Consider the following 26,159-nt stretch of genomic DNA (forward strand, 5'->3'; position numbering starts at 1 on the left):
GGCTGTGTTGGGTCTTCGTTTCTGTGCGAGGGCTTTCTCTAGTTGGCGAGCAGGGGCCACTCTTCATCACGGTGCGCGGGCCTCTCGCTATCACGGCCTCTCTTGTTGCGGAGCACAGGCTCCAGACACGCAGGCTCAGTAGTTATGGCTCACGGGCCCAGTTGCTCTGCGGCATGTGGGATCTTCCCAGACCAGGGCTCGAACCCCTGTCCCCTGCATTGGCAGGCAGATTCTCAACCACTGCGCCACCAGGGAAGCCCCCAGTAGACAGTTTTTAATTGTGTTTGTGTTAATAAAGGGTGGATCATTTTTCACTTATAACAAACTAAGTGTAAAGATAAATGGTCCCGTTCCTGTTTCCTACTCTCAACATATACATAATACACCCCCCTCAATTTCATATTTTGTATACTTTCATTAGTTTAGTGCTTTGGTTTCTTATATGTTCTTAAAGCATGCACAGTAATCCACGCTTGATTTGCAAAATTTTGGCTGTTACTTGTCCTGAATTACTTTGTTTCCATTTGGAAAATAGTGATGATAATGCCAGCCTGCTAGGTCATGGAGATAAATTTTAGAGTCCCTGCCTTCAAGGAGTTCAAAGTTACGTTAGGGGAGACAAGCAGGCACAATCAGCTAAGTGCTGATAGAGGTAAGCACAGAGTCTTATGGGAATGCCTGCTTGTGCTGTTTATGATGAAAGAGACAAGGATGGCTTCCTAGAGGGTTTACCCTATGACTCCCAAAGGAAAAGGAGTTAGCCAGGAGATAAACGTTCCAGACAAAAGAAATTAAGTGTACACAGACATAGAGGAGAGATAAGTCACTCATTTGGAGTACTTGCTAGCAGGTTGTTGTGACTGGAGGATTGGGTCCGAATGCGAGGAGATGCAGCTAAAGAGTTTGGAGGGCTGACCATGTGGCGTGCACTTAGGCATCATGGACGATCTCCCAGTGGTTCAAGGACGAGAGAGAAAGTGATGGGAGATGAGGCTAAGATCATGTAGTTATTTTCATTTAAGTGCTGTAAATGAGTTTGGATTTTTATCTTGAAAGACTCTGGGTCACTTTAAAGAAATTTAAGCCAGGGAGTTTTCTGATTAAATTTATGCTTTAGAGAGAGAGAACTGGCAGGATAGATTGGAGTGGGTGAAGCCTACTGCATCTAATTTGAAGGCTGTTGGAGTAATCTAAACAAGGATGGGGGATTGAATAAAGGCGGTAATAGTGAAAAAGGGTTGGAGATACAACATTAAGTAGGCAGAATCAACAGGGTTTGGTGATTGGTGAGATGTAGGGGTAAAAGAGAAAGTGACTCCCAGCTTTCTGATTTGGGTGGCTACATGATTGGAAGTTTATTAATTTAGAAAGAAAAATATAGAAGGGTAAGATTTGTGGGTGGGGGGAGAGAGCCAGATATATTGACAGATACGCCTGTGGAACACCGCATGTGAAAGAATCCAAAGATGACCTGTAACCATGTTTTCAAGTAATTGTTCCCTCGTTGCCCAGAGAGGTAGTGTGGAATTGTAGGAAAAAATCTGGGTCCGGAAACCATAATTAGATTGAGGCTCCAGGTTTTTTTTGTTTTTTGTTTTTTGGGGTTTTTTTGGCCACACTGCGCAGCTCGCGGGATCTTAGTTCCCTGACCAGGGATTGAACCCTGGCCCTGGCAGTGAAATTGCCAAGTCCTAACCACTGGACTGCCAGGGAATTCCCAGGCTCCAAGTTCTGACATTTGTCAGCTTGATGAACTTTATCTTTGGGCCTCTTTCCTTGTGTGTGTAAATAAGAATAATGATGCCTACTTTACAGGGTTGTGACAAATAAGAGAAAATGATAAAAGCACTTGGAAGACTGTACTTTCTACACATCTAAAGTATAATCAATCTCTTACAATTCCTAGATTTTATTGGGCTTATTAAACTAATTTTTTAAATAGCAGAAGCTCAAAAGATGTACACTGAAAAGTGAATCTCTTTCCTACTTAAATAGATATCCCCAGAAGCAGTTACTGACATCGTTTCCTTATTTGTCCTTCCAGATATATTCTTTGCATTTTCAAGTAACCATAAACAGACACACACAGAAGTTTTGAAACAAACAAACAGGAGCATGCAATACAGTGTTACGCCATTTAATTTATCTTGAACTCTTTTTAATGTGTGAAACATTCATGAATCTACTTAATTTTTTTCACTGTGGCTGCATGGTATTTCAGTGTTTGGGTATGCCATAATTTACTTACTCCTGTGGATACACTTTTAGGTTGTTGCTAGTCTTTTACTATTACACACTGTGCTGCAATAAACACACCTGTACATAATCTTTGTGTACATGTTCAAATAACTTAATTTTTGACAGCAGAATTGCCAAGTCACAGAATATGTGCATTGTAAATCTTGGCAAATATTATCAAATTGCCCTTTAAAGAGGTTATGACAGTTTTCATCTGTAGGCTTCATTTATAGTAAAAAATTATACACTATTAAAACTATTCTAGTTAGCAGTATCTCCCAACATTTGGGGAGTTGTAAAGGAGTTTCTATACCAACAACAATTCTAGGTGATTAGGTCTTCTCTCTCAAATTAATTTTTTCATCTCATGAAAATTATATAAAAAATAAGCTATAATTGTTTTGTCAGGGATAAAGCACAGCTCAGAGTTACTTGACTCTGTCTGTTCCACGTGAGTATGAGGGTCATGTCTAGGACCAGATCATCACTGAGGTTCCACCTCTGAAATCTTAGTCCTGTTCTCTACAAGCATCATCCTGTCTCTTGAATTCTCACTGCTTTCCTTACTTTGACTGTGGGAGTCTACCTCATTTAGACTTCCTGTCTTTCCATACCCCTTTCCACCTAGTTTATTGCCCCGTTTCTGACGTTATCTTGTCCTCATTGTATATATCTTGAGTCACTTTTTCTTGTACTCTAAGCATATTCCCTTTGGCTTCCCCCCCCATTCAGTATTTTTATTTAATTTTTTAGCGGACAATTTACATACCTCCCCCCCCCTTCCTTAAGTTAGTGTGACAATTTTCCATAATAAACTACTTAAAGAGAAGCTTTGGTCAAGAATGAAATGAGGGCTTCCCTGGTGGCGCAGTGGTTGAGAGTCCGCCTGCCGATGCAGGGGACATGGGTTCGTGCCCCGGTCCGGGAAAATCCCACATGCCGCGGAGCAGCTGGGCCCGTGAGCCATGGCTGCTGAGCCTGCGCGTCCGGAGCCTGTGCTCCGCAACGGGAGAGGCCACAACAGTGAGAGGCCCGCCTACCGCAAAAAAAAAAAAAAGAATGGAATGAAATAGCAAAACAAAACCCAAATCACTGCTGCCTTTAAAAAACCAACGCTTTCACCAATTATCCTCAAACAAAACACACAACAAGGTTTGCACCATATGTGTCTTCAGTGTTTCCTGGCGGCCGGCTCTCCTACCCATGATGCAAATGGCGCAGCTGCCCGGCGCAGCCTGTCCGTCCTCATGCTGGATCTGGGAGGCTCGCTCAGCTTCACATTATCCGAAGGCCCTGGATAGAAGACTCTAAGGTCTTGACATCCCAAATGGTCATGGCTCCATCGATGCCAGTAGTGCAAAATTTGCGACAATCTTGCTTGTCCACCTCATAAATAGACACTTGAGTGATGCTGTTCTGGTGCAGCGTCTCCAGGGCCGTGTTGCTGTCCTCGGTTTTGGCCCGCCTGCCAATGTTGCGGAAGCGCTCCATGGCCGACATGTTGCGTTGGATGCTCTGTTTCGGGATGTCTAGCTTGGAGACGAAGGTCAAGCAGCCGCGGTCGGCGCAGCTAAAGAGCATGGGGCAGCAGTCACGGCCGGCGGCCACGACGCTGTTTTCCGAGACGAAGCGCACACTCAGGAGGGGCAGGAACTCTGTCTTCAGAGTTGAGACCTGCACACTTTTGAGGCATCAGCAACGGACACGGTGCTGTCGTGGCTGACCCAGGCCAGGCGGCTCCCGCTGGCGGAGAAGCTGACCCCGTGCACCCAGCCGCCAGTGCCACTGCCACCAAACTCTGACATCAGCTGACCAAAAGGCATCTTGCTGCCCCAGGACGTACTGGCTGGCTTCTCATCCACTTCTTTAATGTAGGCAAAAAACACTCTGCCTTTGAAATCACACGATCCTGCTGCCAGCAAGACGTTGTTGGGATGCCAATCCAAGCTGAGGACCATGGAGCGAATGGGTTTTTTACTGTGCTTGCTTACCCACCGGTCATTTTCGGACTCAAAGTAACAAACAGAAATGAGTCGTGCTCCGCTGCCCACAGCAAATTTGTTCTGTAGCGGGGACCACTTGACAAAAGTGGCTGCACGGTTAATTCTCAGGATCACCAAGGGTCGGCTTCCAGACACCATCTTTCTGATTCCACACGTAGGCATTGCGGTCAGGCCCACAAGTGACGACGCGGTCACTCTTGGGAGCCCAGTCGATACCTGTGATGTGTCTGCTGTGCTCCTTGAGTTCATGAGCTTTCACCCACTGGCTCCCGTTCTTCTCATAGATGTGGACTTAGTGGTTTTTGGGGCTAAGGGCAATCTGGGTACGATCCCTGTTCCAGGCATGACAGGTGATTGGCTCTAGTAAAAAACTGACGCAGGGACATTATTCTTAGTGCCTTCAAAGGACAGAAAGCTGGGGGTCGGGGCCGTCCGAACGGGCTCGGAGCGTTGAATTCGCTGACTCTGGTCAGTCAACGCGAACAGGCTCCAGCAGGTGCGGGCGGAGGACCGAGGCCCTGCTCCCTTTGGCTTTTGAACCCTACATCCTGGAACTAATTATTGCAGTCATTTACTTCTGCTCCCTGCTGAGCACTGCTGGAAAAAATTCTTATCAGACCTTAAGTTAGGCCTTTTCGTGTCTGATTTATATCTTTCCTTTCCTAATTGGCATTCTAGACCTTCAGTGCAGCACTCAAGACCTCTGCCCACACCCCACCCCAGCAGGTGACATGTTTGTCTGACTTCCTACCCCCAACCTAGCTGTGTTGTAAACTATGTGGTTCCTCGTTGTCTCCTTCTGTTTTATTACAGAGAAAGATATTTCCCTTTTCTTCAAGGCCAATCCTGAATCCCACACCTTGATGTCTCCTCCAAGACCATGTTTCATCTGTCATTCCTACTACTCTCTCCTTCTCCTTCAGCAAATAAGTAATGACTCTCTTCTGGCTTAGAGAACCTCTTATTGACATGTCCCCTTCTAGCCATGTCTCCTCTTTACTTCCAAGCCTTCTTGAAAGAATTTCTGTACTGACAGTTTCCATTAACTTGCCTCACTCATGCTCCCTTATCCCACTGTAGTGTGGCTTCTGATTCCGCCATACCACTCACAGTGTTCTTGCTAGAGTTATTCCAATCCCCTGTTGTTATCCTACCTGATCTTTCTGTTCACTTAGGCGCTGTTTATTACCTCATCTTCCTGAAATTTCTTTCTTAATTTTCCTCAGTGTTCTTTCCTTCTACTTTTGGCTATTCTTTTTGTTTTCTTTGCTTGCTTCGTCTACCTGCTGTTTTAACTGGATGTTTTATTGGATTCTGTATCTGTATGTCAGTCCACCCTCTGTTTAGCTCCAGATTTGTCTATGTAACTGTCTACCAGATTTTCCACTTTGCTTTGAGTACCTCAGACTCACTGACTCAAAAATGAATTTATAATCTTCCCTAGCACATCCCACTCCAAACCTACTGGGACTTCTCTGTTCTTTATTCTGGTTGGTATTCTAAGCCAGAGATCTGGGAGTCAGTATGACACCTCCCTCCTTACCCCTCACCTGCCATGCTGTTTTACACTTCTGTGCCTCTGCCTAGAATAACCTACTTCTTTCCTGTCCTTCACTCATTCCATTCCAGGCAGAATTCATCACTCTCCTCCTCTGTACTGCTGCAGTCCCATTTCCCATTGCCCTCTTCTCTGTAACAGGCCTTCTGTGGTGCATTGCATTTGTTTATGTTCATGTATTTCACCTTCCTGAAATACTCTGGCCTATGATATGAAGTTTTTAAAAACAAGGACAGTTTATCTTCATTACCTGGCACGTGGCCTGGCAACACAATAATTGCTCAAAAAATGCTTGTGGAATGGAGAGGGGTGCATGTCCCCAAAAAGGAAATTGACCTTGATTTTTATCTAAGGGAAAATATACAATTTTTTAAGAAATGCAAAAACATGGAACAATATTCAGATCCAAATTTTATTTCTTTGCCAGAGCACAGATATAATCACAAGAATCATTAAAAACTTACTATTTCCACCTCTTAGAATAGTCTTTTGGATGTGGTGGAAACATCTGAGTTATAAATTCTGATCCTTCTTTCAAGAAGGTGCTATTAGAATTAACCAAAAAGAAAAAACTTTTTGCATTTTCTGTTTTTCTTAATTTGTCAATATGATTTTTTTTCTATTCTAACAGGTGAAAAACCTTTTGAATGTCCAAATTGTCATGAACGATTTGCTAGAAATAGCACCCTCAAATGTCACCTGACTGCATGCCAAACTGGAGTGGGGGCAAAAAAGGGAAGAAAGAAGCTTTATGAATGTCAGGTATGTGTGGGTGTATTCCGTCCTTAGCAAAGGAGTCTGCGTTTGAAATCATTAGAGGTGAAGGGTGACAGACCTAGAGCAAAGGTATAGAGCTGACAACTTTAGAAAGAAATGAGAGTAAAGAACATCATTGTCCTGCTTTCATAAGGGGGAATAGTAATAGTAGTAGTTGTTGTTTTTATCCAACCCTAGATGATACCAATGTCAATAAAACTATGTCCTAAGTAACATAGTCTGAGACTATGGTTATTCTTAACCATAGAACAATCATTAGAATTCAGGAGTGGGGTGGAGGAGGCAGACCAGCTATAATTGGCGGCTCTTCCACGATTAGTGTGTATTTATCCCACATGGTGAAATTGTTCTTAATGTTGATATCACGGAAGAAATTATAATAGTGTTACTTTATAGTCCTTTAATATAGGCAATATTAAAATGTTTCCCCAAAAGGATTTAAGTTGTTAGCTAATCAGGTAAAAGATCAAATAAACAAAAGAATTATGAAATTCCCTTAGACTATGTTACACATGTCATATTTATAACATTTTCAGAAAAATCTTCAACTTTTTTCTTATAGAGAATAAATGCATCCATATTTCCTTCAGTTTGAATATAAGTGTTAATACCAAATGTTTGGTTATTTCAGGTCTGTAATAGTGTGTTTAACAGCTGGGACCAGTTCAAAGATCACTTGGTAATACACACTGGAGATAAACCCAACCATTGTACTTTGTGTGACTTGTGGTTTATGCAAGGAAATGAATTAAGGAGGCATCTCAGTGATGCTCATAATATTTCAGAGCGTCTAGTAACTGAAGAAGTTCTTTCAGTAGAAACACGTGTGCAAACTGAACCTGTGACATCAATGACTATTATAGAACAAGTTGGGAAGGTGCACGTGTTACCATTGCTTCAGGTTCAAGTGGATTCGGCACAAGTGACTGTGGAACAGGTCCACCCAGATCTGCTCCAGGACAGCCAAGTGCACGATTCACATATGAACGAGCTTCCAGAACAGGTCCAGGTAAGTTATCTAGAAGTGGGTCGAATTCAGACTGAAGAAGGTACCGAAGTACATGTAGAGGAGCTGCACGTTGAACGGGTAAATCAGATGCCAATGGAAGTACAAACTGAGCTTCTAGAAGCAGACTTGGATCAAGTGACCCCTGAAATCATGAACCAAGAGGAGAGAGAGACTACCCAAGCAGATGCTGCTGAGGCGGCCAGAGAAGATCACGAAGATGCTGAGGGTTTAGAGACCAAATCAACAGTGGATTCCCAAGCTGAAAAGTCAGAAAATGAGAACAGAACACCTATGCCAGTTTTAGAATGAAATAACAAATGAATATATTTTTAAATTTATGTGTTGAGTTTTTGAACTGATGATGGGCAGTGTGACTGTCCTTAAGCTAACAGACATGTGGACCAAAGTTAAGCTCTTTCCTGTTGTGTTGAACTGTTTCTATTGAAACAAACTGATTTTCCCCCACTTGATGCCACAGAGGAGGGATCTTTCCCATAGGTGAATGGGAAGCTTTGAGAAGTATATTTCTGGAAAACTGAAATGGATTATATTCTTATTATATAGTTGGGTACGAATGTATCTATTTTCATTGTGGTAAGGGTTCTCCCTTCTCTCTTTGCCCAGTCATGTCCTTCCTCAAGTTTTTTTTCCCCCATATTGTAAAATCAAACATAAAATCATTAGAATACAAGTTTATGTATTCTAATGCATGTTAGAATATTTGAATATATAGGAAACACAAGGCTGCATGAAGAAAAGTGCATTGTTACTGTGCAGTTAAATTTTGGCTTCTGGCTTTCTTTAGCTTGAACAACACTCTTGTCTACCCTGACAGTCACAGATGTCATCTCTGCAACAGAAACGGTGGTGGTGGCGGCAAATTTCTAGAATGTTTAAAAACCAACCACACCCATGTGCCTTTTCAAATTCAACTAAACTTCTGTAAAGCGCCTCTGGGTCTTTCAGAGTTTGTGTTGCAAGGAGCAATGTAGGTCATGCTATAGCACTCGGTATTTTCCTTACAGTGACAGCTACCGGTTCTTTTTCACTTCAGTTAGATTGAGAAATTTCATTCAGTGGCGGCTGAAGGGCCATTTTCAATTGGGAAAATTCACTTATATCTGTGGTAAACTTTATTTTGATGAAAAGTTGCACTAGTATTTTACCACCAGATGAAAAAAAAGATGAGCATCACTTAAAAATTAATGTATTTAAAAGTACAGAGAAAAAACATGTATATAATATATTAGGCTTTGTTTTGAATGAATCTTTTTCCCCAATCCTTAATGTAAAGATCTTGTGCTATAACTTTTAAAGCCATACAAATAAGAGTGCTAAACTGTGGACTTAAAAGTAGGTGTGTAAATATTTTTAATCAGTATTACTTGGAAAATAAAATATAACAACCACATACACCAATATGCTATTTTCTTTACCTGTTAAATATTGGGAGATATTTACATTTTTAAAGTAAACTTTAAAATTATGTGTTCATGACTCTTTTTTCACCTTACCAGTGTGGAAGTTGGTTCGTGGTCAGAGATGTCTTCTCATCTGTATTAACATGACTGATAACACGAATTGAGATATAAAATTCTCAGTAAACATCTCCAGTCCCCAAAAATCAGTTCAAAAGAAAGGAAGGAGGAAGAGGTTGATATTTGCTCTTCTGTATGGTGGAGAACAATAGCCAATGGGATTTTAGTACAGCCTATTTTAAAAATACTTTCTCCACTTACTAGTGTGTTAAATTTAAAAGATCAATTCAACATGACTTTTAGTAATGCTGATGTTAAATGGTATCACATTTATGAAATTACTGAAGAGGATGGCTTCACACAACTGGAGAAGTCATGGATTTAAAGATAATAGGAATTAGAAGGTGGTTTTTATTTTAGGATCAAAGTGTATGAACATTTCCAAGTCTGTTCTCTTTGGCAGTTGGGTATCTGCTACAAAGCTTATATTTTTATTTATATATATATATATTTTTTCTTTTTTTGAAGTCAGAAAATACTAATGATAGAATTATATCATATTGAATTTTTCAGTTTGCCTTAAGATGTCCACGTTCCTGAGTTAGTTGTAGTTTAAAGAAATGTTTACATTCCTGACATAACAGTGGTCTCAAGTATATAAATTATTAGTTAGTATCTAGTGAATTTTGAATGCTGAAAATAGCTCATGCTGTGCCCTTAAGCCAAGGTATGAAACAAGGTTTATTTTTAAACATAATCTTTCTAGAGCCCTGACCACAAGGTAGAGATCAGGGACAAAGGCACAGCAAAGCATTAAAATTATCATTTGAGTTTTTAGGTTTGGCAAGGCCTTTCAGAACAGGTTTGAGGGACAGGTATAGTTCACTTTACTTTTCCCAAAAGTGAAGGCTGTATCAGCGTGCTCCAAATGCCAGTAAATTTGATTGCAGAAGAGAGAAAGCTACCCACTGGTGGTAAACCTTAGGTTGACTAGGACTTGGCAGTTCATAAAGCATTTTACAGTAACAGCTATTAAAAACCATGATGTATATTGAAGTACTGAACTGGGTATTTTGTTCCTCTCACTTTACTCCTACTGGAGTTTTTAGCTAGGTCTACAGTGTGACACCTGGGCAGTAGTGCCAGACATTGGTCATCATAGGAATCCCAAGAGCACTGGAGAATGATAGGAGAGCCTCTTCTATCTCCCCTACTCCACTGTTCAACAGCAGTTCTTTGATTATCTGACACCAACTGGGTTTCCTTCAATTCTGACAGTACCAAGAGTTAACGTAGATTCCAGAAGTTAGAAGTACCACAAGATTGCCCCCACTTCAGACACCAGCCGACAATAGAGTCCCCAGGGTACCCACACTTCTGCCTGGCCAACTACAAATTAGGTGTTCCCACCCCTTCCCAGGTTCAATAATGTGCTAGAATGACCCAGAATTCAGGAAAGCACTGTACTTAGGAGTGTGGTTTTGTTATAAAGGATACAAACCAGGAACAGATGGGAGGAAGGACATGCATAGGGCAAAGTGGGGGGAGAAGTGTACAGCACTTCCCTGTCCTGTCCTGGTGCTGCACCCTCCCAGCACATGGGTGTGTTTACCCAGATGCTCCTTTAACATTGTTTACTTAAGTTTCATTACCTAGACATGATTAAGTTATTGGCCATTGATTATTGAACTCTCTCCAGCCCCTCCTACTTCCCTGGAGATCTTGGGGGTGAGGCTGATAGTTCTAGCCCTCTGATTCATATGGTTGATTCCTCTGGTGACCAGAGCCTAAAGTCACCTCATTACATAAACTCAGGTATGGGCTTGTTAGGAATAACAAAAGACGTAACTCAGGAAATTGCCAGGGTTCTAGGAGCTTAGTGCCAGGAACCAGGGACAAAGACTGAATACATACTTTTTTATTATACCGTATGTATCATCTGAGATTCAAAGGAAAACTAACTGAACCCTCATGTCAATACATTTAAAATCTAGAAATCTTTTGGATATGTACAAAAACAGAAGGATCTTACAGTCTTACCATTTAAAAAGGCTGCCATCCTCATCCTACTATTGAAAGTAGAAATATTTTCATGGAAAGGTAAGTGCTTCTCCAACTACATTCAGTTTTGAAGTAATATTTCAAGATTAAAGAAGTCCATGAGAGTCTTCTAATTACCCACTTTATACTTTGAATAAGCAAACAGTATTGACTGAGGCCTAGATGTAGATAAAGTGTCAACCAGTAAATCAAGTGGATTTTAACGCACATCTTCAACATGGGTTGATTGTTCTAAACGAACAAATGAACAATTAAAGACCAAACAAATGGTCTTTAAAGTGTTCACATGGAAACAGTTTTATAACTGTCATGTAAAATTACAAGTAAATGACCTCTTAAAAGTTTAGCCTGATTTTGTTGGAGGTAACATAATAGCTTTGAATTTATTAACACTAACCACTGTGTTTGTTATATCAGGAGAGAGAAACCTAAGCTGAATGTTTTTCATGTGTAATGTGCTGAGCTGTGCCATGGCTCTTAAAGAATTTGTCATAAAGGATTCAAGTGAGAAGCAGAAGGAATTAAAACTATCACCACCAATTACTGAGATCCATTATATTTGGAGGCCTAGAAGTGTATTGCTTTAAAACCATAAATGTAGAGGCTGTCATTATCATAAATGTATGCTGAATTTACAGAATATCTTAAAACTACTACATGTTCTATAAATGTTACTTCGTTAATTCTGTTGACATGGTACGTAGGAAGGCAGCATGTGAATTCATAATTTTTTTCTCCTCAACTTTCCCACAACCTAATACGACACTAAATATGACACATAAAACTGAAGTGATGCCCACCTTGATATTTGTACCAAAATACAGCCTAGGAGAGAAAAATCTTGTAACAATAGCGTCATTTATGAATCACTTATTATATGCCAAGCACTTTAATCATCTCAACGACCTCATGAGGTAATTAACATTATTAGCTATCATTTTACAAATAGAGGAAACTAAGAGGAGGAGATGAGAAATACCTGGTAGAAAGTGGAGCCAATATTTGAAACCAGGGAGTTAGACTCCACAGACTACACCCTTGATCACTAAAATACAGTTACCTCTGTATGAGATCTGTTTGTGGCTGACGATATTGGATTGCACAGAGCATAAGTCAAACACCCATTTTCCTTTTGTAATTTACATCAGCCCTTGATGGGGTTGGGGTGGGGGAACAGGAGATGAGAAAAGGTGGCAAAACACATGGAGCAAATTGCCTTTTGGTAGCTCCTTGCCAGTCTCCTTGCCTTGAGACCACACCATCTAGGCAATGGTTCTGCAACAACAGCGTGCATCAGCATTTTGTTAAAACGCACAATTCGATTGGTCTGGGTAAGGACCCAAGAATTTGCATTCCTAACCTTCCCAGGTAATACACTGGGTTTAGTCCTGGAACCACACCTGGAGAATGGCTGACACAGAGTACTTAAAGGAAGCACAAATGACTAGCCAGTGGCACTAACTTGTTTTGAGGGTCTCTTCTTTTTTTGTAGCGTAGTCAGGTGCTACTCAAAATATCTTGTTACTTGTTGTTCATGTTTACTATTCACGTAATGGACTGGACTAAGACAACAGTCTTGGATTTTTTTGTTTTAAGAGCGTTCTACGTATTCTCAGTAATGAATTACCTTTATAATGTTTCTGAAATGAAAATGCCACAAAGACATGAAATGTTAGAGAATAAGAAATTAGAAACTGGAAAATCACAATAATTGAATAATTTTGCTTCCACTGGGTAACTCAAATATACTTTAGAGACAAAACAATAGCTAATTATCTGCTGAGGAGCAAATGTCAATGTATGAATTCACCTAAGAAGAGCTAGATCATTAACTGGTTGGGAGTTTGGTAGACCACCCATATTAGAGCAGTAACTGTGTCCTCTGAAATAATAGTTATCAATTAGATACAGCTATGAAACACTATGGAGGGAATAATAGGGGTTTAGAACCCTAGTCCAGTTGAAATGGTGCTTATGAAAAACTAAAGACAAAAATCAAACAAAAGTAACTATTTGATTCTGACAACTTTTCATGAGATAATTTCACTACAGGATCAATGGGCCCAAAGCCTTCATCTGTTCACTGTCCAACTGTAAATAATACCCAAGTGCTGATTATAAGAAAATATCGCACTTATCGCTATACTTGGCTACATAGTCAAAATTTTGGAGTATAGTTGCTACTATAGGGAATCTCAGCAACTCAAATTTTTTAATGAAAATTACTTTTATAATGAAAACTTTTTATATGAAAATATCTCAAGATCACAATTAGGGGTTTTTTCTCTCCCCCCTCCCTCCCACCTCTCTCTCTTTTCTCTGTTGTACTTTACCTTTAGAAAGAAAGCTCAATATTGAACATTAATGACTAAATGATGAGGCAGGGAAGTCTAAAGTGAATTAAAGTATGCAGTATATCAATAGAATTTAAGCTGACCGGCAGAAGGAGTAGTGGCACCTCACTCAGCTGCTGAAATTTACAACCTTTTTTTCTACTTTGTTGTTGTTGTTAACTTATACTTGCTCAAGTAGAAGATTCACCTATATTAGAAAAATAAGTTAAAAACTACTCCAAGACCCATTAATCAGAAATAACTATTGTTAACATTACACGAATATCTGTCCATATACATATGCACAAGAGAGAGAGAACTTTTAAAAACAGAATTGCCCTGCTAGTTTTAATTCTTTTGGTTTAATTTTGCTCGAATATAACAGAAATAAGAAGGGAAGCAGGATACATGGATAAACCTCAGATAAATGTTTCTTTACTACTAGTCCTTTAAAGGTTCCTATAAAATTAAGGAAAAAGGGATTTTAATAAATACTAATTGTCAGTGATTCAATTTGATTTGCTAATTATATTTGCATTGTCAAGGCTTATAAAGTCAGTGTGCAGATTAAACAGCTGATTAATTACAGCACAGAGAGAATTTGTGAAATAGAAGACAGAGCTGAAGAAATTACCCAGAATCTGAAAGAAGGTAAAAATCTGGAAAATATGAAAAAAGGCATGAGCTAGAATGAGGGGGTCTGACACACATAATGTTCAACTGGAAAACCTGAAAGGAAGATAAACATGGGACAGGGATCATATTCAAAGAGATATTGTCTGAGAATGTTTCTGAAGTGTCTGTAAGACATGAAGTCTCAGACTCGGGTAGCACACAGAACCTTAACAGCATAAATAAAACAAATTTTCCTGGAACAGGATATACCTTTTGAGTTACAGGTTCAACTCTACAGCAATATGCAGTCTTAGAAAACTTTTGCTCTGTGTCGGCTCCCAAGATATGTCAAATATCCCTACCAGGAGAGAGGAAGGAGAGTGGAGGTAGGAAAACCCCATGAATAGCCCAGGTTCCCATTCAACAGGGATGCTATGTATCAGGTAACTTAATGACCAGAAAATAAGAGTAGAATGTCCCTATATGCCCTAGAACAGCACTAAAGGTGGAACGGTCCCTCAAAACCTGAAATAAAAATAATAGCTACCATTTATTAGGCATTTATTAGACATTTGGGCCCCAGCTACTTAGAGACTGTGATGAAAGGAGTAGACAGATACATTGTCAGTGGGGGGTCCTCCTGACTACCACCTGAGCCCATGGACTCCAGATTAAGAAAACCTAGTTTACTGTTTTCCAGAAACGTTGTCTCAATTCTCACAACTCCCAGATTACAGGTGAGGAAACAGACTAGGTGCTTGAAACCAGAGTGTCATATAAGTAGTAAGTAACAGAGCTACGAGTCAAGGTGTAGCTTTATGACTCAAGAATCTAAACTTTTAGCCACTGTCAATGTTACTCAAAGTATAGAACAAGGACCTCCTGCATTAGAGTCAGTTGTTCCTAAGAATGTTTTTGACTTCTTTTCCGCTAACACAAGGGAGCAGGGTTTAGCAAACTAAATTTTAATGAGCTCTGCAATAACATGAAACTGTCTATACTGTCTTTACAGGTCTTACAGTTTCATCAATTCTTTTGGAAAATAATATTTTTCTGACATTAAAATTTTTCTCTGACATATACACCCATTGTAGAAAATGCAAACAACACTGGAAAGTATTAAGATCGTTTAAATCACCTGAGATTCTGCCACATAACCAAAAACATTTCCAATGTCCGGTGTAGTTCCTTCTAGTTATATATATCACAGATTTCTGTCATTCTGTTTTGCAACTTTTGCTTTCACTTAACATGTTGAAAATATTTCCCCATACTATTCAAAACAAGACATTTTAACCTCTATATATTACTGTTACATTGTAATCAACCTATTGTTGAATGGCCCTTTCTAGGAGAAAAACAACACGTTTTTCAAATGAAGGGAATTGAACCATGAGGTCAGCCCTGTATGGCTGGGTATCCCGGGACTCCCAAGGGAAGGGAAGGCATGAAGGAAGGGTTTATGATTTGAAAGGGAGCAGGCCCTAGCAGCATGTCTGCAAGAGAAATTGGGGTATAGGGGGCTCCTGGAATGGAGTCTGGCCAATGGACTTTAAGAGAAGTGGTTTCTGATGCTGAGTTTTAAGTTTTCCTTTTCTATGATAGCCTAAAGTTTTCAGTAACCTCTTAATTCTCTAGAATCAAGCATCGGCTTCGCCCTCTGGTGCTGTACGGGTCCGTACATGGTGGGAGGGCCTATGACAGAGTACATGTCAGGTTGGGAGTTTGAGGCTCTTGGTATCTAGGCAGTTTCTTTATGAAATCCTGCTCTGTGTATTGTCATGTTGTAGGATTCAAGGAGTATTTTATATTTTAAAAATATGCAATGATTTATCCTGTATTTTATTGTTTTAGAGAGACTGACGGCATGTATTAAGATTACTCCTTTTAAAAAAAGTCCTTTTGTCTTTTGAGGAGAAGTCCTCCCTTTAAAGTCACACTTTCCTCACAGAGAACCTTTATCCTACACAGGTAGATGACCACTCTTACAAAACAAGGAAGCAATTATTCTAGGTTCTCTTGGTTTTCCTGCCAATCTCAATGGTCAGTCTGTGGAGCTGTCCAAGGTTTTATTTCTTGTCTTTCCTGTTCTGGCCCCTTTAATCATCATACAAAGAGGCAGCAGAGGGTAGTAAGGAAGAGCTGCAGACTCGTGTGACCTTGAGCAAGTCAAATAACGTTTCTGGGCCTCAGTTTCCTCATCTATCAAAACAGGGATGGTAATAAGAGCACCTAACTAAAAAGGTTATTGTGAGGATTTAATCGGTTACTCTTTGTGAAAGTGTCACAGTTCCTGGCAAGTAGTGAAAAAAGGAATCTTTGGATACCCTAATTTCTACCATAAAAGGGTTTTAAACTTAGGTTATTTTTCTCCTCAGCTCTTTCGATTTTGTAAATACACCCTGGTAATCATGAATTGAGGATGCCGCAACAGGAGGAGGAGGAAAGAGTGTTCACTGAGCTGTGACTTAGGGCTCCTAATCATGGCTCTGCCATTAACTAGCTGTGTGGCCCTTGTTAAGTTAATTGACCTCTCCGACTTCGATTTCCTCCTCTGTAAAATGAAGGACTTGAACTTCAATAAATCAACTCTATGCTTCAGTATTCGGTGAATCGCATTCCCTCCTTGTTTGTAGACTGGAAAAATATTTGGCACCTATCATTAGCCAGAGAGTCATAGCTGCGGAGTACACAGGAAGTTAGGGGTCCACTGCCTAAGTGGCACCAAAGGAACAGGGCCTAATATATGCAAGGACTCCACGCTGAGGGTGGCATTAGCGCTTATTTCTGCAGAGCCTAAACCCTGCCAGACTCACCTGAAGGAGCCGTCACTCTGGTTTGCTAGAAAACCCCGTTCTGTTAGGAAGATTACTGGGTCGCTGTCTCCCAAGGACACGGAAACCTTTTTTATCCAGAGGCTGGAGCGGCTCAGTACGAAGCGTGAGTTGGGAGCTGTGTCAACCCTCTTTCGGCTGTGTGGCCACTTCGCATCCGTGCTCTAGGAGGCGTCCTCTCTGCGGCAGGGCCAAACCCCCTCCTCGAGTGTCTGCGACGGGTGTCCCCGCGCCGCGCGCCCCACTCCCTCCAGCCCCTCCCGCCTGGCTGCCATAGAAACCGACCTACGAAGTCCAGGCCCGCGTCCCGGTACCCCGCGGGCCTCCCCTTCCCCCCCTCCGCCGGGCCAGCCCCCCGCTCCGGATTGGTCCTTCGGGAAACGCTGCGGGGCGACTGGGTCCCCTCGGAGGAGCCCGGGCCGGGCCGGTGGGCGGGGTTTGCCGCGGCCGCCGTCCGTCAGGTCGGCCACCCCTGACAGCTCCGGGAGCCTACAGCGCGGCCGCGGCGCCCCGACACACACGCACCGCCCGCGCCCGCGCCAACCACCGGGAGCGCCTGGCCGGGCGCCGCGCAGCCGACTCCGCGAGAGGAGCTCGCCACCAAGGTAAGCGAGGGCTGCGGGGCTCGCAGCCAGCACCCCACCCGGCAGCCCCTTCCTCCGCCAGGCTGCCGACCTGGGTGCTGAGGAGGGACGCCTCTCCTCCCCGTGACCCGAGGGGAAAGAAAGACACAGCTCCTGGCGGGGGTGGGCGACTTGGGGTTAGGAGAAGGTTAGGTGCTTTTTAGGGGCTCCCCCTCCCAGGCCCAGCGCTCCTGGGAGGAAAGCGCGTTGGAGGCGGAGACCGGGGTGTGCCGGCGCATGGGGCCCGTGCCCGGGGGCGTGCGCCCGGGGTGCGTGTGCGCCTGTGTCCCGGAGTCCCGGCTTGGTGCGGGCACCCGTGTCTGGGGGCGCGCCCTGAGCCTCGCCCCGCGCACACCAGCTGCGCGCCACCAGCGCTCCCGGGCGCAAGCCCAGAGCTCGAGAGTTTGTATCGAGGGCCGGGGACCTGCGTGACCCCGGCTGGCAGTGGGCAGTGGAGGGAACTGACAGTGAACGGCTGTGGCCCAGAGGAAGGAACCCTCCACCACCACCCACGCCACGACGCGCCCTAAAGAAAAACGCTCCTTTTGGAAGACTGTACAAGTAAGGAAGAACCTGTCTCCTCTTCCCTGAGGTCCCTTCAGGAATATTAGGAGCTCGAGGATTGGGCGATGCGACCCGGAGAGGATCGCAACAGGGTCTTTAAAATGCCGTCTCCGATCAGCTTTGTGTGCCTCACACAATACCGGAGCGGACGGAGAGGTCCAGGCAACAGATAAAGGTGCTCCTAGCCCTAATAAGGGTAGCGGAGGTTCAGCCCTCTGCACTTTTTTTCTTCCTTTCTCTCTCTCCCTCCTCCGCCGTCCCTCCCGGCCTGTCTCCTCAACCCCTCCCCGTTTTCGTCCTCCCGACTTTATTAGACAAGAGGGCTCTCTGTTAGACCCACCCTCCCCCACCCCATTCCTCACCCCGTTTCAAACCGAGAGCGAAGGAACCACATTCTAAGCTCTCACCCGTGCAATTTCAGACAAGTTTGGAAGTTAAACAAATCGCCTTTGCACTCGAGGCCGCGGGAATCCAAAAGGGAAACAAACAAAACCAGACCGAAAAATCGATTCCAAGTTAAGTCAAGATTGCAAAGGGGAATCTAAAACGAGTATTTGTTCATGGCGATAGGATTTTTTAATGTTTGAAAAATATGTATCACTCAAGTTTGCATCATCAGTATTCAATTTGATTCACAGAAGAGCTTCAAAAGATGGTTTCTGTTAGTGTTGCAAAAGCACTTCTAATTTTGGTTGCCATGGTAACTGAAGAAGTCGCCCGGCACTGTTGAGAGGCTGCCTGGCTGGATCCAGGAACTGTTCTTGAGGAGATCTCCCCACGTCGCCTCATGTTACCATGGTAATAATAATCGAGCCTGTAAGATACTTGTTTCTTTAAAGTACTAAAAGCCCAAGGCATGTCGTTGTTGTTTAATTTTACCTTTTCAGAGCGTGCAATTTGTGAAACAGATCTTCCCTCTCAGACAACTGAGAGTAAACACTGCCCTCCAGCCAATCAGTCCCGCTGGCCCAGCTCCCTTCCCACAGCTCTCTGCACTAAGGACGGAGGCCGAGGAGAGTGTTTGATGCTAAAGGAATCCTGGCCTGTGACCAGATCTCTCTCCCCATTAAGCGTTAAATTTGGAATCCTAATTAGCTTTCTAATTAGAAGAGGGGGGAATGTGAGTGGGAGGCCCAGAAAGAGGCTAATAGGGAAAAAGCTAAGTCCAGCTCTCCACGGACTGGTGTTTTGTGTGCTGTTGAATTGCCTAGTAAAGTCCTGGTAGGTTTATTTTTGGCTTGACCACTGTTAAGTGGTAAGCCTGTAAAAACCTTCAGAGAGGCCTCATTCTGTGCTAGGAAAAAAGTGTGGATTGATATTTAGTTTGAGGTGTGTGCTTTTTTTCTAATAACACTGCATTTAAAATAAAGACAGTTTTGTGTGAAATCTCAATTTCCCAGTAATAACTACAGATAGGCCATAGAGCCCTTTATGCTCTTGGTTTGGCCTTAGGTTTTCAGTTAAAAAGGCTTAATTTGGGCGGAGCAATGGTCCCATTCAAATAATTTTATTAGTAAGTGTTGATGTCTTTAAAGGACCATAATATTTTACACATTCACAATTCCTGAGCATTGAATCCTATAAATTAAATTTACATATGGATAGCATATGACTGGGAAATTTGAAAGCCCCTAGACTTACAGTTAAAAAAAAAAAAAAAAGAATTTCTCCTAGTAGGTTAATGTTTTCAGCCAAGTATCTAGTTCCATTTTAAGAAACTTAAAAATTAAAATATAATGTAAAATCCAACTGCATTCTTTGAATCTCATTACAGTATTTCTCTAGGGACTAAAGAGCCTTAATTCATTGGCTGATTTTCTTTCAGTTGTTGAAAGGACAAACTGTTTATAAAATTAGTCTCGTTCTATGGTTGTCACTTCCTATGGTCATTCTAGAAAAAGTTCTCTAGAATTGAAGTTATAAATTTCAAGAAAAGAAGAAAATATTCAGATTTCTTATGAAGACAATAGTCTACAATTTGAATTAATCAGATCACAGTTCTGAAATTACTTTTTTCTCAAGAACTTCAAAGATAGCTCAACCATTATCATACAGTATACTGGGGAATATTAACCAGTTTTATGGATGGGCAAGTTGTGTTCTAAAGACTCAAGTCATCTCAGCTAACTACTTGGAAAATTAAGAGATGAAAACTAAAATCACCTGGCATGTCTATGAACATGAGTATCAGGTAGGACTTAGAGAAAATCTAGGTGAGAAGAGAGACAAGGTAGAGTGGCAGGAAGAATTTAAGATTATGAGAAAAATAAAACAGTAGGGAAAAAGTCTTAAGTGAGAAGAAAACTCACAGATTAAAGGAAAGGGAGTAAAAAGAAAAAATTGAGTGTAAAGAGAGTTGCACAGAAAAACAAAAACAAAAGAAAAACAAGTTGGAGAATAGGAAGCTAAAAAGAACTCTACTCTTCATCTTCCATGGAGAACAGAGAATCTGATGCTTTTCCAGAAAGCCCCCACTATCCTATTTAGCAAAATCCTCCAACTTAGAGGATCTCTGGGAGGCCTGAGTGGTGGACCAAAAATCTCTCTGGGTCACCGCTTCCTCAGTAGTATGGGCTGAGGCAGCCTTCCCATCTGCTCGCTAGACCTCCTTCTTCCCAATCCTTAAGCCACTAAGAAAGCTTTCTACATTTACACTTGTTGGGATCATTTAGTTGGGATAATTTGTAGACACACTTGATTATGTAATTGCAATTATTAAACTTTAAATTGCAGGTTTCACTTTTAAAAATCGCTTAAATTGTTATCAAAGTAAGGCATTCATCTAATTTTGTGAATTAGAGCATGTGAAAAGATTCTAACAAAACAACAGTCCCCCTCCTTGGGAGACTCTGCTCTTAGCTGTTTGATCACATACCTCCCCATTTCCAAATAATTCACTTATGTGACTGGTCCTTGAGTTACCAGTTTTAGACAGAATCTATGTACTTTCTCTTATTATAGGGGAACATATAGCTCTCTTACTCCACCCGTCCAACTTCCCCTTCCTCCATTTCTGCAACATAGTTGGTGGAAGAAAATCAGCCAGAGCACCATTAGTATAACCCTTTATTTACAAATACCAGGCAGGGGAGAGCTCCATAGAGCATCAGGCTTAGGGAAGGAGGACTAAATGTTTCCTAGGACTTTAGCCAGAGCAGCCAAAGTTCTGCTAACTTCAGAAATAGTTGGTCAAGGATAGAAAAGGGAGAAATGGCTCTTTCGGATTAGTAGCCATTATTTGAGTAATTTGGATTTTATACAGGGGAATGGGGAGGAAGATTCAGGGGCTAATGTCTTGTGCTAGGACAGTGAGGAGGAAGAGTGCAGGAGACAAGGACTTGCACACCTCTCCGTGGAAAATCCTGCCCTATCGTGCTTCTCACAAGTGGCATCGCAATGTTAATTAAATCAACATTGTGTTTGCATTGCTATGACTGTGTGATTATTGTTCCCTGCAGGGCCAAATCGCGAACTATGGTTGTATTTCTTTTTCTCTACAACTATTTTGAGGAAAATAGTTTTTCATTTGTTTACTTTTTAGAACCTATCGCCAGTTCTTCTAGAGGCTCTTTAAAATGCCTCTCCTGGGTATTTTCCACACAATGAAATGCATCGGCCAATTGCCTTCTTTCTGGGACCCACTCCAGCCCTCCAAAATGGACCCCTCAGTTCTCCAGTCTGAACCAGTTTTCTGATGGCCCTGACACCCACTGGCATTCCAAGATTTCTCTTTACCTTCCTTCTGTGCTGATTCCCTGTTCCCCCTGTTCTCTTGTTTTCTTCTTTCTTGGTTTATGCTTTCATTTTATGGGGCATCCATTTTGCTAGCTTCTTAAGAAAGGGTACAGGAAGTAAATTTGGGGGACCTTGCATGTCTGGAAAAGTCTATTTCACTCTCACACTTAATTGATGGTTTGCCTAGGTCTAGGATTCTAGACTGGCTATTCATTCCTGCGAATTTCCAAAGATTGGTTTATTGTTTTCCAGCTTCCAGTGTTTCTGAAAGTTCATTGCCATTCTGATGCTTGATTCTTGGCGTGAAATCTGTTTTTTCTCTTTGGAACCTTGTAGGACTCTCTCACTGTTTTATGAAATTTCAGTAAGTATGGATTCACTTTCTATGGATTATGTTCAGATACTTGGTAGAGCCGGGAAACTCATGTCCTGCAATTATGGGGAATTACTAATGTAGGCATACTTGGGAAATTATTCCATTTTATTGGTTTCTTTTCCTTGTCATGTATTGATTATTGTTAATTGTATCAACTCAGGATTTTTAGCTTTGAATAAATTGGGTGCTGCCCTTTGGAATCATGCATGCTGCCAGACCAGTTCCTCTTTTCTCACCACTTTTGGTCTTTTAAAAACCGATCTCTACTCTCATTCATATAGTACCATATCCTTAGCTCTACTAATAGTTTTGGTACTCTTTGGGCATCTGCGTTACGGTACATATTGGTTGGAAGATGTTAATCTAAGCACAAAGACAGCAAATTTGCTACAGACTAATCAATGACGTGAAGGCCAAGCCTAAAATGATGGTGCAGGTTTCATGACCTTTCATGTCAACTATTGGTAACCTGCAGAGTAAAATATCTCTCTAGAATATAGACTTGTTCACCTTCACATTTTACAGTGGAGGAAACCAATCCTGAGATGTTAAGTGTGGAGTCATTTCTCCTGACTCCTTTCTAAACCATTATTCTTTCACCTTGTCTCCTCTCTCTGCTTGGCTACCTTGTCTTATATTTCTTTTTCTTTTCATTTCTTAATCTTCTTTTCTTTAGTATAAAGAAATAAAGAAATATTATAGTTCTTTACTGTAAGACATATTATATTCATACATAAAGTATATATTCTAAAATAGTACATATTCCAGAGGCAGCAAGAAGTAAGGGTTGGGCTTCCCTGGTGGCGCAGTGGTTGAGGGTCCACCTGCCGATGCAGGGGACACCGGTTCGTGCCCCGGCCTGGGAGGATCCCACATGCCGTGGAGCAGCTGGGCCTGTGAGCCATGGCTGCTGGACCTGCGCTTCCGGAGCCTGTGCTCCGTGTCAGGGGAGGCCACAACGGTGAGAGGCCCGCGTACCGCAAAAAAAAAAGAAGTGGGGGTTAAGTCTAATTCTGGAATAGCTTGCTGAGTTTGAATCCTGGCTCTGTGACTCACCTACAGTGTGACCTCGGGCACATTATTTTACCTCTTTGTACCTCAATTTTGGGGGCCTATAATAATGGTACCTACCTTCTAGGATAATTGCGAGAATTAAATGAGTTGATTCATGTAAAGCTCTTAGAACGGTGCCTGGCATACAATAAATATCAATGTCCCTAGTATTCTTGTCAGAAGTACAGAAACAAATGTTAAAATGAAAGAAATAATTATCTTTAATTCTGTCTCTACTACCATCTATAATCCCAACTAGAGAGATGGCCATGGTTAACATTCCAAGGGTTGTTTCTTGGTAGTTGAAAAAAAAAAGGCATATTGTACATACAGTTTTAATGTTGCTTTTTCCACTTGTCTTTATAGTCTAAGCTTGACTGTTCAATATTCTTCTGTGTGGTGTATTTGCTTCCTGTATTGGCCCTAACACAGAGCCTTGCAAATTAGGTTCTTCATAAGTACTAACTGACTGGGAAGCCAGCTCTTCCTCCTGGACCCTTTGGGTTTGGAACAGGTGTAAAGAGGTCTTCCTGTCATGAATTCGAGAAGACTCAGTTACCTTTAAGACAGGTCTTATCTTTCGCTAGACATTGAAAGCATTCTGGCATCTGAAGAATCTGGAGATGGCATCTGAAAAGTGTGGATCAGAACAAAATGAAGGGATACTCACATGAAAAGATGATGGAGGAGGAGAGGGAGGGCTGGGTGACAACCAGAATGGAAGTGGTGGGGTGGGACTCAGTGGGACCATTAAGCATGGAGGTGTGGGTCTCCCCACCCGCACGGCAGAGACCACATGGAATGTGGATCTGATATTTTGATTTTTTCCTTGGAACCTCAGCAATTAAGTGAGGCTGGGAAGCCAGTGAAAAGGCTTCTGTGTGCAGACACATCCTGAAAGCTGAGGCTGCTTTGATCTCCTGGGAGATCTGACGTGATCTTCCTCAGTGCATGACAGTCACCAGTCTGCTTCACTCACACAGGACCTATGTAGCCAGAAGCAGTCGACTTAGCAATGTTTCCAGAGTTCTGGAATTAAGCCTTGAGCAGCCCCAGTGAAGATTCATGCCGCTTGAGAGCACTCCATGTAACACTGAGACAAATTGATGTTAGCGGGTTTGTGTTCTGTCATGTTGCACGTGCTAGAGAATTACTGTCTTCTCGGGAAGCAGAGAAGTTCTTCAGAGGCTTGTGGTCTGGGTGGTGGGTTTTGGATGGAGATATATAGAAGGTGATGTAGAAGGTGAGGAGGAATGCTTCTGTCTTGCCTAAACTCAGGCTTCCTTAAGAGTCACCCTCTCTGTATAGCACATCACATCCATGTGAGAACTAGTCTGTGTAGTTTGGTGACTACTGTCTGCCGAGAAAAGTAAAAAAGATTTAAAACAATAAAACAGGTGACATAGTTAATAGCTATAGGAAACAGGATGCAACATTTCTTTAAAGGTTAGTATATAGCAGTGCTAAGTTAGTATATAGCAGTGCTAAGTAAGTAGACTCTGGGTTTAAAGCTGTTTGTCTCATTGATGGAATGTTCAGTGATAGTTGAAATTTGGTGACTTAAACCTTTTTTGTTCAATGCTAGATTAATTGGTGAAAGTTGCCCATCAGAACAGAGACTAAGATGCAAATACAGACTATTACTCCCATTCTTGGCTAATAAAATACACTCATCATATTTAATTATGATTAAGTTTTTTTAAAAAACCTTTTAAACTTTTCTGAACTTCTAGTTTAGACAAATACCCTTTGGACATAATCAACAGCACTAGTTCTTGTAGCAGACAGTGAGGTACAGATTTTCCTACTCTTTACATTGCCTCACATTCAATGGCCATTAAAAAAAAAACAACCCCCATTTCACTTTCTGTTTCCCTGACCTACATTTCCTTATCTTAGCACTTGCTTAATCACAGGGGCAAATTCTTTCAGGTTTCATCTCATTCAGGAAGTTTTCCCTGAACATTGACCATACCCCACGTGTTCTCTGGGTGCCCACCCTACCTGTACATATGTCTGGCCCAATGCTTTGAACGTTATATTTAAATTATCTGTTTTAGGTGTCTACCTTGCCCCACTAGCTGATGATTTAATCGTACCTATGTGGCTCTTGGGGAGGACCTCCTACCCACTGGCTTAAAGTAGGCAGGCACTTAAAAATAGTCTGCTGACCTGGATATTTCATCTTGTTATTGGAGGAGTATCCCACAGCCCTAGCTCTGAGGGAGGAAGAGACACTGGGCTTTCCAGCCCCTACAGCAGAAGAAGGCAAGGAAGGGAGAGTTAATAAAGATGTTGAGTGAGCCAGCCTACGGTGACTGCCACAACATCACTGATTGATAGGGTGACCATGTGTCCCAGTTCATCAGAGAAGGCTCTGGATTACATCTGTTGTCCCAGTGTGATTATTAATAGCACCCCCTTCTACTCTCAAAAGTGTCTTGGTTTGAGTGACAAATTCTGTGTTCACCCTACTTACTGAGCACTCGCTATTTATTGTAGGCTCTCATTAAACAGTAGCTATTAATAAGGGAGATAGACCACAACCATAAGATAAATAACAAGCCAAGATTACATGTGGTGGTCTAACAGCACTTCATAGGTCTAACCGTTTTGACACAGTCTGTGGCTGGTTGATCATCAGCTCCACCCCTCCCACTCCCATGTTTCCTACTGAAACAGGAGGGAAGGGGACAGGGCACAACCTTTAAAAGAATGACATAGCCATAAGACATGACAAAAACTGGTTAGAACCAACTAGGTCCAAGATGGTGGAAGCTTCGACTTCCAGTGGACCTTGAGCCTCATTATACACTCATTGTAATACATTAGCGTTTAATGACACACCCACCAGTGCCATGACAGTTCTGAGGCTAACCATAACAGGCCAAAAAGTGGGTGG

The 26,159-nt window shown here is 42.0% G+C and overlaps 2 protein-coding genes and 1 pseudogene across 8 annotated transcripts in view; 2 read left to right on the plus strand and 1 right to left on the minus strand.

Annotated features, from left to right (window-relative positions):
- The window catches only part of ZNF131 (zinc finger protein 131), a 33,034-nt gene extending 23,972 nt beyond the window's left edge, over positions 1-9,062 (plus strand). For all 5 annotated transcript variants that reach the window (XM_079918195.1, XM_079918196.1, XM_079918194.1 and 2 more), the window contains 2 exons: positions 6,431-6,561; positions 7,208-9,062. In XM_079918195.1, coding sequence (XP_079774321.1) covers positions 6,431-6,561; positions 7,208-7,894 — 818 coding nt within the window. In that variant the 3' untranslated portion in view covers positions 7,895-9,062. The remainder of the gene's footprint in view (positions 1-6,430; positions 6,562-7,207) is intronic.
- Positions 3,130-4,755, minus strand: LOC307184442 (actin-related protein 2/3 complex subunit 1A-like; annotated as a pseudogene). The gene has a single exon. The product of its transcript is annotated as an actin-related protein 2/3 complex subunit 1A-like (transcript).
- Positions 9,063-16,848: 7,786 nt separating the features above from the next.
- The window catches only part of NIM1K (NIM1 serine/threonine protein kinase), a 70,574-nt gene continuing 61,263 nt past the window's right edge, over positions 16,849-26,159 (plus strand). For both annotated transcript variants that reach the window (XM_079918313.1, XM_079918315.1), the window contains exon 1: positions 16,849-17,511. The gene's annotated coding sequence lies outside the window, so the exon portion shown is untranslated. The remainder of the gene's footprint in view (positions 17,512-26,159) is intronic.

Source organism: Stenella coeruleoalba (genome assembly GCF_951394435.1).
Source record: "Stenella coeruleoalba genome assembly, chromosome: 3".
NCBI classification, from domain to species: domain Eukaryota; kingdom Metazoa; phylum Chordata; class Mammalia; order Artiodactyla; family Delphinidae; genus Stenella; species Stenella coeruleoalba.